The following is a 12,725-nucleotide window of genomic DNA, read 5'->3' on the forward strand; positions in this document are numbered from 1 at the left end:
CCAAGCAGTTAATTTCATATAAATGTATGAATATGAGTAAACTTGATATCAAATTTACGGATTTAAGCTCAGAGAAAAGTGGCGTGGCTGCCACTGACTGAGGTATTTGAATCCGAAACAACAAGAAAATTTTGTTCGTTACTTTTTGCTGCCGTTAGAACTCCTATTTTGATTTATGTGAAAATGAAGCCACATTTAAAGAGAGCTCCTCACAAAAATCGATTCCGGATTGAAACAATCTGCTCTGTAAGCAGTTCTTCTGAGGAGTAATACAGTTTCTGATCCTTTGCATTTGAGAGAAATGCACCTGTGCATTTTATTTTGCATTTGTGAGAAATCAACAGTGTTAAACATCGGAAAAATAATATTGACAATAATTCGATATCATCGTTCATAACATACAATTAATGGCACTTTTCAGATGTCCTATGCCCCGAACGGCTCTTTTCAAGATCCCAAAAGAATTCAAAGAACCTATTTAAAATATTCTACATATCCACTTCAGGAGCTTGTTATATAGCTTCAATGCAGTCCTACGTCAATCTCGTGATTATGTTTCTGACATTACCGACTTTTATCAGCAATTGTTACTAGCAGTACGTGTTGTCTAAAATTCAAAATAAGAATGGTTGTCATCAATAATTTAGTAATGTCGGCATGTTTTTGAAAGCTTAGATACTAATTCTCGGTTAATTTTTCAAAAGGGCGTATAAGCAAGTGACAGTTCTTATACGCCCTATTGAAAAGTGGAATACCTTTACTTGATGTTTATCATTATCAACATAAGATTAAACTGGAAACAACCCTTAAAGCCACCGGTAAATGGTCTTATCTTGTGTTTAAGATTAGTAAACCTACTACACACAAACCGCTGTTTACGTAAACTTTTTTCACGTAATTTTTTTTACAAACAAAATCCCAAAAAACGTAATCATTTTTTACGAGCCAAATCCCAAATAACGTAAACTTATTTTACGAAACTACTTCGGAAAAAAGGTTTTTTTGCATATAAGGAAAATCATTTCCTGCTAATTTACATTCCAAGGAAATTACTACAATATGGGTATTTTCGGAACGGGTTTGATGTGTAGATGTCGAAAAACGATGTTTGAGGTGGTTCTGAATTCCAAGATGGCGACCTCCGGTTCATTGATATTTCTTAAAAACCCTTACAATATGGGTATTTTCGAAACGGGTTTGATGAGTTGAAAAACGATGTTTGAGGTGGTTCTGTGGAATTCAGAACCACCTCAAACATCGTTTTTCAACTCATCAAACCCGTTCCGATGGCGACTTCCGGTTTATTGATATTCCTCAAAACCTCTTACAATATGGGTATTTTCGGATCGAATTTGATGAGTAAATGTCGCAAAACGATGTTTTCTGAATTCTGAATTCCAAGATGGCGACTTCCGATATATTGGCATTCCTCAAAAGCCCTTACAATATTCCTCAAAACCCCTACAATAACGAGTTTGATGAGTAGATGTCGGAAACTACGTTTGAGGTGGTTCTGAATTCTGCTTTAGTTCCTGATATGTAGATTTTCGCTTTATTTAGGGCACTTGTTCCGCATTTTCAACAGTCTTAATAATCTGGTTTGACTGATATTTTAGTATTTTTCCATAGTTATCCATTATATCATACATATCCAATAATATACATACATAGGGAAAACTTTTTTTACGTTGAAAATTCCAAATAACGTAAACTTTTTTTACGTCATAATTCGATTTATGAAGTTCCGATTATTACGTAAATGGAGGTTTGAGTGTATTAGAATTGAACAGGATGAAAAAGATTCAATAAAAAAATCGAACCACTCTTGAAACAAATTTTCTTCTAACGAACTATTTGACTCTTATTATTTATTTATTAAACGGTTCATGTTCACGAAATGCTTCCTTTGCTCGTCTATTATATTTGAGGTTAACTGATACGAGACATGCTAGACATCATAAATTCATGGTTCCACAAATAAGTCATCATAAAACTGAATTATTTATAGAGTGGACTGATCTCAGCGCAGCCATATATCCAGGATAAATTATGAGTTCAAGGCACGCCCTTGGCTTTTCCAAACGACAAATTGTCTCGATACCGCCCGCAAACTAATAGCAACTGTCATGTTTTGCTCAACAAAATAATTTCATCCAAACGTTGGAAGCTCTAGCAAGAAACTATCAAATTATCACCACCTACGATTCAGCTTGCATAAAATGAAAGTCGAAGCTTACGGTGGATATTAATTCTGATAAATCTATTTGTGTTGTGATGGAAATTCCCACGCAGCAAACGAAATCAGTCAGTCCGCTACTTGACGAAGCCCACCCACCGCCAGGAGAATACGAGTAGTAGTAGTAGGTGGCGTGAAAAAGGTGATAGCACATTTCATCGGGATGGGAAAATTACTACCCACACCGGGTGAATACTAATTCATCGGAGAAAAATGCGGGATAAACATGTTTAAGCTACATAATATGTGCAGAGAAAAAAGTAGATTTACCATTATACCTGCCTAATGTTCCCAGAATTAGTGTTTATCGAAATTGACATATTGGGCCATAGTAATTCAAACCTTTTGAACCTCGCATTCCGAAATGACTGATCAAAACCGCAAACAAAGCTCGTTCAGAGTTAGTGCGCAAATGAATCCAGACAGCATGCAAAAGACATCGCAATGCTGAAGGAATGAGAACTCTCTCTGGTGAAACAAATCGCTTGATTGATTGATTGGATGAAGTGAGTCTGGTATCAATATGCATATTGAACACAGATGATACCCGGTCGAACTGAAAGGTTTATATCGCTTTCCACTTGAGTGAAAATGTAACAACAAATATTTGTCATGGAATCCAATGGAACCCAGTTTCTGCGATGTTGTTAAATTCATTTCTATAGTGAAGGAAAATTAAACACACTCATCTTTTAGATGCTCGCATTCACACAGTTAGTAAGATCACTCCGGTACATTTGTTAAAATAAGTTAGAAATGAAATAACTACGAGTACGATTTAATCTGGCGGGTGGTTTCATAACATCTGTTGCCACTTCACATTTATTTTATTCATAAATTTAATGAACTATACTACCTATCAAAACAGAACGTACAAAGGACCAGCATGTCTAAGAAAAACGATAAATATGCTAACATTCTTCACTTTCACCATTCTTCTATACATGTTTCCTTTTCCGGCAGTAAATCTTGTTGGAAGGATTCTGTTCTGCGATTCACGTTTTGTTGCAACACAACCCGTATGTGTGAGTATCAACAGCTTGACACACAAAACGTGACTTGCTTGTCTGCCTGCAATATGTAAATCTTGTTCGGTCACGATTTGTATCAGCACGTTTGTTGTCAGTTTCCGAAAAACAATGCTGGCAGTATTTCCGCTAGACTGTTATTATGGTCGCTATCAAAAGGACCTTTCTGTATGGAGAGTGAAAATGTACAAAGATGCTTGTTTTTAACGTGATTCTTACGGATAAATCTCAGACTCATTGGGGTATATATATTTTTTTACGCCAGACAAAAAAATTGTATTGATCCCAGTTACACGAACATAAATAAATTCGCAGAATCAAATCCCTGTGAAAAGGAGCGAGTTTTCGGTTCTGGAAACCCCTGAAGTAGCGGTCAATAACTAGAGTAATTAGTTCTCCAATTCTTAGGAATTTGTCTCTTTTCACATGGTCAGTTATGACAAAAGCACTCTTGAAATTGAATTTTTAAACTAAACTCCTGTATTTTTAGTACCGGATGTCGATTTTGAAAAAAATCAATAATTATCAACGGTATCTTAGGACCTTTCATCTGAATCTAACTTTGAGAAAATCGGTTTACTAATCTTCGACAAAAGTGAGCGACATTATTTTCATTTTCAGTGAGTGACATTGTTTGCATAACAGAAAGTCGGATTCAGATAAAATTGATTTTCTTGGAAATGGCTAGACTGATCTTCACAAACTTAAATTGAAATAAAAGATTTCTTGGTCCCATAGCCTGCTGTTGAATTTTGTCTGGAACAAACTTCCGACTCGCGATGGGGATAAAATGAGCAAAAAAAATCAAGAAATCTTTACTCGATTCTCTAAAAGACCGCCCGACCGATATTCTCAAACTTAGATGAAAGGGGTAAAATGAGCAAAAAACGACAAAATGTCCATTCAAGGGCCGCTTAACCAATTTTCACAAGCTTTTATTTATTTTTATTTTGTTCCAATCATAGAGGTTTCAACCTTAAGGTCATTCGCCTCTTCGGACCAGAAAAACTTTCTGACCCTATGTGCGGGGTTGGGAATCGAACCCAGGTGGGCTGCATGAAAGAGTGTTCCTATCAAGACACTGTAAATCGGGCAAAATACTTCCAACTTAAGTAACTCCGGTTAATTGATGACTAAGTACTTTGATTTCAGATATACCGGATCTCAGACCTCTCAGATCCTTAGTTTCAATAAGATTTAAATGAAAGATGTTATGTTCTAGAGATGGTCGGATAAGCATGTTTTCAAACCCGAACCAGACTCGTACCCGATCGAAAATAAAGAACTTACCTGTATCCGACCCGAACCCGACCCTTACCCGATAAAATAATAAAAATCTTCACCCGCACTCGACCCGAACCCGAAAAAAAACACGAAACCCGACAAAGTTTTTTTAACCCGTACCCGACCATCTCTATTATGCTCCCATACGTCGATGTACAGTTTTATCTGAATCCAATTCCCGGTGCCGGAATTACAAGGTGACGTGTGCTAGAAATTTCAACCCGTCACTTAGAGCGACGATGCAAAACCGTTCAATGACTTTTGATCGGATCTTCGGAGACCCCTAGCATTATATACGATTCGACTCAGTTTGACGAAATTGGAAAATGTCTGTGTGTATGTAAGTGTGCACCGTTTTAAAGATTTCTTCTCCGCACAGTTTGCTCTCGGATGGTTTAACCGATTATAACAAACCTAGCCTCGTTTAAAAGCTACTATTGAATTGTCAATCAAGTTTGAATTTTAATCGACTGTCACTTTTTTCTATCTACGCTTTTTGAGAAATTTATTTTCATATTTATATTCATTTAAACTGCTTATAGCAATAATTGTTAGAAAAACATAACTTACTCTCATAAACCATTGGAATCAGTTCGTTAGTTCAGCAAATGTGTGTAATTAGATTCATATGAAAAGTCCCGTGCTCCCATACAAGGTTCCAGAATTTCATTTGGATACGACTTCCGGTTCCAGAGCTACGAGATGATATGTGTAACAAAGCTAAAATAATGTCACTCATTTTTCTCGGAGATGGCTGAACCTATTTCCTCTATCTAAGGTTCAAATGAAAGGTCTCAAAATCTCATAAAAACTTTTTTTTTAATGTGGAACACATTTTTGTTTTCTATATAGCGGTGCAAACTAGAAACTCAAGAAAAATACACGTAGAAATGTGGTCAGGTTTTTAACAATTACAGCTCAGTCAATTTTGTATCAATTATTAATATCATGTCACCATTTGATTGGAAATATTTCTACGTATTGATTTGAATGTTCATAGCCATGTATTTTTAATTTTATATCATTGAAATGTTGATTAATAGCTAGCAGTGTCCTATTTTGGCTGCAAAAAATCTCCGGCATACCGCATTTCTCTGCCATAGTCGACGGTTTTGAAGGAGTAAATGATATATCAAAGGGAAAGCATCGCTCTGATTGGTCAATCGAAGCAAAAGCAAAGCTGTTGGAAGCACGCGAATCTACAAATAGAAGCGATAGGATAGGATAGGTTGTTGCTACCCCTCTCAGCAGGCCGTTCAATTTTGTTGGTTTTTGAGCGCTTGTTGAACGACATATTGCACGAAATATTCGTTCAATTTGCTGTAACGGTTTGTTGTTGTTTTTTCTTTTGCAAAAATAGTGTGAAAATCAGTATTACCTTTACATAGAAAGAAAATTTGTTGTTATTCTACGTGAAGTAGAAGTATTGTGCAGGTATGTATTGTTAGTTTAAACAAATAAGTGGAGACAACTTCAGAAATTCTGCAGTAAAACTAGTCCAACGGGGCTCCAACTCCTCATATTAGAAGTGGCCCAACAATGGACCTCTGTCTGCCGGGTTTGTTGAACGAAAAAAAGGCGGGTGGGTAATGTCAGAGACATAACTGGATGTCGTGAATACGAAATCAACTGACATGTTCCTTAACACTTCCGAATATCAATTAGTTGATCAATTGTATGAATTAAGCAAGCATTCTCCTTTTCCACATTTTTCGCAAAAACAAAGAATGCTTCACTTGATCTCGATTACTGTGAATTTCACACAGCGAAAAGTACACAAATTTTACCAAACTGTTCTAGATTTGCAATAAGCTGAGGATATTTTCCTTCGAGTTGCGAGCAAGAAATCCTAATAGTTCTTCAGAAAACTTTTAGAGCCATTAGAACGGCTGATTTTGTGTAATGCTCTCCACCGTTGTTTTTTCACCAATGCAAATGACTGGCAGCTGTGACGTAATCGCTCTTGTCGGAAGCGAAACTAGCTTTGCAAACGGCACAAAATACATCTGCTCGCATTGGCGAAAGAATCCAAACTGATTCAATTTTTGTTAGGAGCTTTCTTTTACGTGATTTCGTTTGTAGCTTTTTCACTAATGGGCGGTCCAAACGGCTATAAAAATAGCCGCATACAGAATTTAAATGTCGATTATTTCATTTCGGATTTGCATAATTTATTGAAAGAAACTATCAATATGCTGTAGGGATTCGTTTCTAGCATTCAGAAGGACCAAATTGAGGAACTCACTACGATTTTCACCACTTTTCGGAACATTTTTCTCGAACAATTTGTTGTACAGCAGCAGATATTTTGTTCTTTTCCTCAGAACGCGTTCTGATTGGCTGGTGTTGACATGGGTCAAATGAGACAGGTTTTTCAATAGTGTACTATTGAAATACTTCAATGCTTTTGCTATACATGTTTAAGTTCAAAAATTTCGATTCTATTGGTAGTTAGATTGTATAAATCCTTCCACAGATCACTGAGCTATGAGCTTTAAAAATACGAGAAAAGCAAACGCGCCTTATGAATTATTCTCTTTGATACTCGTTTATACCAAACATTTCAGAAAAGTTTAATTTTGAACTATTTGAGATTATGTCACACAACTGAAAATTTTATCATAAAATTGTGATCATATTTCCGATGGCATGTAGCAAAAATTATGTTGATTCGTTAGATATTCACGATCAAAAACTTATCACTCTCTCAGAGGGTAAATTTTGAAAAGGCACCCCATAGTAAAGTAAGTCGTATTCACGACAAAATGGCATCCGGTTCAACGGTCTGTTTTAAAATCGGCAAACGAAGGTCCCGTGTTGGCCTCCCGTTGAACGATTGGTTGGACTTTCATTAGACCAATGATCCAACGTATTGGACCAATGAAGGACCACCGTTGAACGTTTTTTTTTTAAGTGGGACACAGGAAGATGAAAATTGCCATAAACGATTTGAAGCTTTTATTGGTATGCTTTAATCTTGTGTCATGCAAGATTGGATGAAATCCCATGTTATGTCGTTTCGCCTGAGAAATTGACAACTACCCCAGGGTAAATTTTAAGTGCATAAGACCAATTTCTAATTTGTATAAGATGAACTCGATTGATAATGAGAAATATTTTATCGCTTCAACCGAAATCGCAAAATGGTAGTAATGGTAGAGAAACGCTATAAAAATAGCTGCTTGCATACAAAACTTGAACACAAGCTTGGTGAAGAGAAGTTTATATATCGATATCCGTATCGCAAGCATGTATAATTGGGCTATTGATGTAATTTCGTCGGCTACGAAACAAATACAAATCACGATAAATAGAGTCTATATTCTGGGTTCGCGTGTTCGGTGTTGATTCCTAATAAGGATCAATCTAAGCAGACTCTTGTGCATTTGCGGATTCAAAAGTGTGACGATTAATTGAAAATGTCAATCATTGGGATTTTGGTTGCCTTGTTCCACATCAACGGCTCGAACAACCTCATGGGGCTGATCCTTGTAGTTTTATTTAATCAGATCCGACTTCCGGTTCAGGAGATACACAGTGGTTAGTGTAAAAATGTCAATTTAACATAAAGCAATCGGGTTTATCGATTACTTATTTCAGTTTTACCGGTATTCGGTTTTCGGACCCGGAAAGTACCCAAATTATTTGAAACACACTATGATGTCTTCAAGATGACTACATTGATTTTCAAAAATTTCTTAACAAATAACTTGGTTTACAATCCTTTAGGTAAATTTAACTAACTTTTACGATTACACCGAAATTCCGAGTTTTGGTTCAGAAAATATCAGGAATGAAAGAGCTCGATCATTTCCCCAAAACGGCCAAAACGAATTTCGTAAACGAATAATCAAATTAAAAGCCATACTCGTCCCAAACAAAATTTATGAACTTTATCCGATTCCTTATTCAGATTCTGAAATTACAGGGTGATGAGTTTTTAAAATTCACACCGTCTTAGAAGAAAGTTATTCATTTTCTAGATCATTTTCAGCCATCTCTAAGAAAAATGAGTGAGTTCCGTTTTGAAGATTTTGACCGGAGCTTGAACAGTAGATTTTGAGACAAAATCGAGAAAACGGGTCAACCATTACTTAGAAATCGAATTGAGCTTCGGGAAAAATATTCATGATTTTTTTTTAATAATTTTTTTTATTCAGGCCTTTTTGCGTACAAGTGGCTGTCACAAGTATACTGGTGTTTCTCGGGGTTGGTGTGAAAGAAGCACCGTTATCTTTTGGTGTAAATGTCTTCTTGTTCAGTTTATCACATGGCTTACCATAGTGAACAGCTTTTGGGCAATATTGACATGTTGCCATCTGATTGTCATAGGTAACAAGTGATTTGCACGGGATTCTTGTATACTGACCGAAAGTCACATAAGAAGGTATAGGCCTCTTCAAGCGCATGCGTAACAAACGTACGCCATTTAGAATACCGGAGAAAAAGTTCCTCCACTTATCTTTTTCGATAGAGAGAATCTCTACGTATGCGGACATAGTTTTGCGAATATAAGGATCGATGACGCTTGAGGGAAAATCATGCACACGCACTTCTATAGCACTATCTTCCATATATACTGGAATGTTGTACTTAATGTGTTCGTGCTCCCCATAGTGCACATTGTTATTGTCTTTTGCGAATTGAATTGCATCCAACTTTTTATAAAACTGGTTGTAAACAACATTGTTTGTTTTATTGCATTGAAGTAAATGCACACGTTTAATGTCAAGATGCATTTGCTCTTTGAGCAAACCTTCAAGTTCTCGTATCGAAAATTGAATTTTGCGCTGCCTGAAGTCAACAATAATTGTATTCTTCCGTGTCGGCGGTAGCTTTTGTTCGTTTGGTTCACTCATTCCGAGGTCGTTCTATTGTTCACTGCACAATACTGTACTTGGTTTCTTCCGTCCCGAACGTAAGCGGTTTTGTTTTATCGACTGACTTGGATGAGATGTGAAAGCGAACTGAAAATATTCCATTTAGCGCACTGTAGTTCCGGAAATAGAAAGTCTCACATGGATCAAATTTTCTATGAAATTTAAAAAAAAACTTTAAAACCTTTCATTTAAATCTTAGTTTGTGAAAATTGGTTAAATCATCTCCGAGCAAACTGAGTGCACATTGTTTCATAAATTTGCACATATGACCCTGTATTTCCGGAGCCGAAAGTCGGATCCAAGTCAAATTCAATAGCAGACTATGGGTTTGTAATACGTGTTATTTGAATATAAGTTTGTGAAAATCGGTTCAGCCAACTCCAAGAAAACTGAGAGCATACTTTTGTTACTGTTTTTTGCCCATATACACACACAGATATTTGCTCAGTGGTATGTGACATTTGGCTTTCGGCTGAAAAGTCGGTTTTCACACTGATGCTAATCAACATCTGAATTATGAACTTAATTTCACGTTTCGGATTTAGTTTCATACTTCAGTTCCAAATGTTAGTTGTAGATTTGCTGGTTTAGTATTTAAAACTGTAACTCTGAAACTTAATTCTAGTTTTGGATTCTGGAACTGAATTTAGTTCCTCAATTTATTTTCTTGATTCGAATCCATAATTCTGATTTAGGATTTCATTTCCATAGTTCATGAACAATGTTCATGATATCAGTTTTAGATCTGGATTCTGGAACTCAATGTTAGATCTGAGCATACATAACCGATCCCTGTTCGACAAAAACTTTGAAAGGAAGACGAACCGCATAGAAAATCAAAATTGGTTTCTGCTGCGTTTAAAACTGTAATGAAGTGTATTTTAACTTTCAAAACAGATTCAGTCGTTGCATCGCTCACGAATCAATCACCAACTCCGGGACACCTACGGAATGTCTGATGAGTCGTCTTCTTAACATCCAGTAGGTGAAGCATCAACATTCTCTTATTTCATTATCCTTTAGTCTTCTCAGTGAATGATGAAGATGGGGGCGACCGTCAATGATGACTACAATACTAATTTGAGTTGGAATAGTGTTATTTCCGGAGTACCATTTCCTAAGCAATTCGTATTAGCTAATTAGCACAAAACCTTATTGAACCAGTGTGCAATATGCCAAGACTATTGTCACAACGCAAACCAACGTAATTGTTCTTCGATAAGCTTTCAAATGTGGAAAACAGTCTCTATCTGTTTAAGCAATTTGCTGTAGAAACTCTAGAAATTGAGTACTGATTGTTGTTCTCCGGTGCCATTTAACAAGTGAATCGTTGCTTTTAAAATAAAACCGTTCACAAAAGAGATGGCTTTAGCAAACACTTCAACTAATGACTAGCGGAAACCATTATCCACCGTCGTCTTCTTGCCTTGCGAATCGCATTACCAGCACCCACTCTTTGCCGGTCTGGTGATGTTTTCGTTCAAATATTTTCTAGTAGGTGGGCTAACCCAGCGAAGTTATGTTTTAGTTCTCCTAAATCGTCATAAACTCATAAATATTACTCGCCACCAATGTTTAGCATATTCATTTTAATGCAACAAGTTGGAAGTAATTCCCATTAAATCAAAAAACCGGACAGAATTTTAATAACACTGCCCGATGCCGGGATGGCATTGAGCTATTCTCATATTCTAACTTGAATGTGAAAACATGTTGGATGAAATTGAAGCCCGTCGTTGGTTTTCACCATTGAATGATTTTTTTTTCTGGCACAGCAATGGATTCTCAAGTTATTTACAGCAGCATAACACCACTGGGGATTCTCCACGGATTTCTTTTTTCTCGTTTGCCATCCAGCGGTGCTAGGCAACAGTGAGATACGTTACGCTGTCCTTATTCGATGTTGTTCGGTAGCTTTTCGTTTCGCCCACGACGGTCCCATTTTCCTCACACTAATTGTTCCCAAACAAAGAACGCAAAGGATCTGACGTTTGCTGATGGGATTTTCCGATGAACCTGTACAAATATTTGAAAATTTTCCTGAGCCCACTGAGAGGACTCGCTGCCTTACATTCATTCTATAATACCCATTGGAGAAGGATTGAAATGAATCATGTTTTTCTACATTACAAAATCGATCTATCGCACCTGATTACACTCATTCTTTTCTTGTTTTTCCTACCTACCAACAACAGACTCTTTTGGCCAGCATCAAAGCCCCAGACACTGAAAGCAAATCGACCATAATGGCCATCAATTGGATTCTGCAGTTTCTTTACTTTGAACTTCGCCACTCGAATCAAGTGCGCAAGTGGTTTCACCGAAAGCTCTCCTTGGAACTGGATGAACTGATTAGTAAAACCACCACCGGAAGGTTGTTCGACAAACTGTCGGTGAGTATCTTCACATCACAGTCTTGAATGTTGTTATCGAAGAATACAGGATTCCCTCGGGCGGCAATTCATTGCATTAATCATGCAACAGATGGTAGCTCCGGAATCCGACAGATATCTTATTCGTGTGTTTTTTTTTTCTTGTTTTTTTTTCTTTTTAGATACGGGATCTCGACCTGGGTAACCAATTTCCAGAAATTAAGAACTTTCGACTGCATAACGTTGAGCTACACCCCGAGGAGGGCCATATCGAGAGTTTGGATGTGCTGTTGGATCTTCACTACGAGGGCCAATTTCGGTTATCCATCGATGCCGACATGGTGCTCGGCAAGAAAGGATCGCTTGCTCTGAAAGGTAGCTGATGCTAATTTTTTGTGTGACGGTTTTTCGTAGCAATTTCCTCAGCTGCCGTCAGCCGATTTAATGGTCCATGTTTTGCATAATTTGTGGGCTAATGGTTCGTAATAAAGATGTTTCGGTTTCGTAACTGCCGGAATGGTATCTCAAAATTGAGTTTGTAATAGAAGTTCACCCGAGTCTCTGCCGAGCGGAACAATGTAAATAATGCAAACTGAACCATTGAATATTCTCTGCTCGCTCATTTAATGCTCGAATACTGATGCGTAGTTCGAACAAAAAAAAAACACGTTTTCGTCCTACGTAATCAAATTTGGCAGTATGTATCTCACATTTTATATAAGATTTTGATTGGGAGAAATTAAATTTATTTAAATTAACATTACTACTGAATTATGTATCCTTTTACACGTTTATCCTGAACAATTTCATAGGAACGAGATTAAAGACGAAATTAACGTAATTTTTAACTTATTCATAGTTCCAACTGTAATTCAAAGCACGTAAAGAATTGTTTAAATCGGATAAAGTCATTAGTCACCTTAAT

General features: G+C 36.8%; 1 protein-coding gene across 1 annotated transcript in view; it reads left to right on the forward strand.

Moving 5' to 3' along the window:
* LOC131428337 (PDZ domain-containing protein 8) overlaps positions 1-12,725 on the forward strand; it is a 70,285-nt gene that overhangs the window by 32,024 nt on the left and 25,536 nt on the right. Inside the window, exons 2-3 of the mRNA XM_058592233.1 lie at positions 11,624-11,821; positions 11,983-12,175. Of these exons, the coding sequence (XP_058448216.1) occupies positions 11,624-11,821; positions 11,983-12,175 (391 nt within the window). The remainder of the gene's footprint in view (positions 1-11,623; positions 11,822-11,982; positions 12,176-12,725) is intronic.

The sequence above is a fragment of the Malaya genurostris genome, chromosome 2 (assembly GCF_030247185.1).
Source record: "Malaya genurostris strain Urasoe2022 chromosome 2, Malgen_1.1, whole genome shotgun sequence".
Lineage (NCBI taxonomy): Eukaryota > Metazoa > Arthropoda > Insecta > Diptera > Culicidae > Malaya > Malaya genurostris.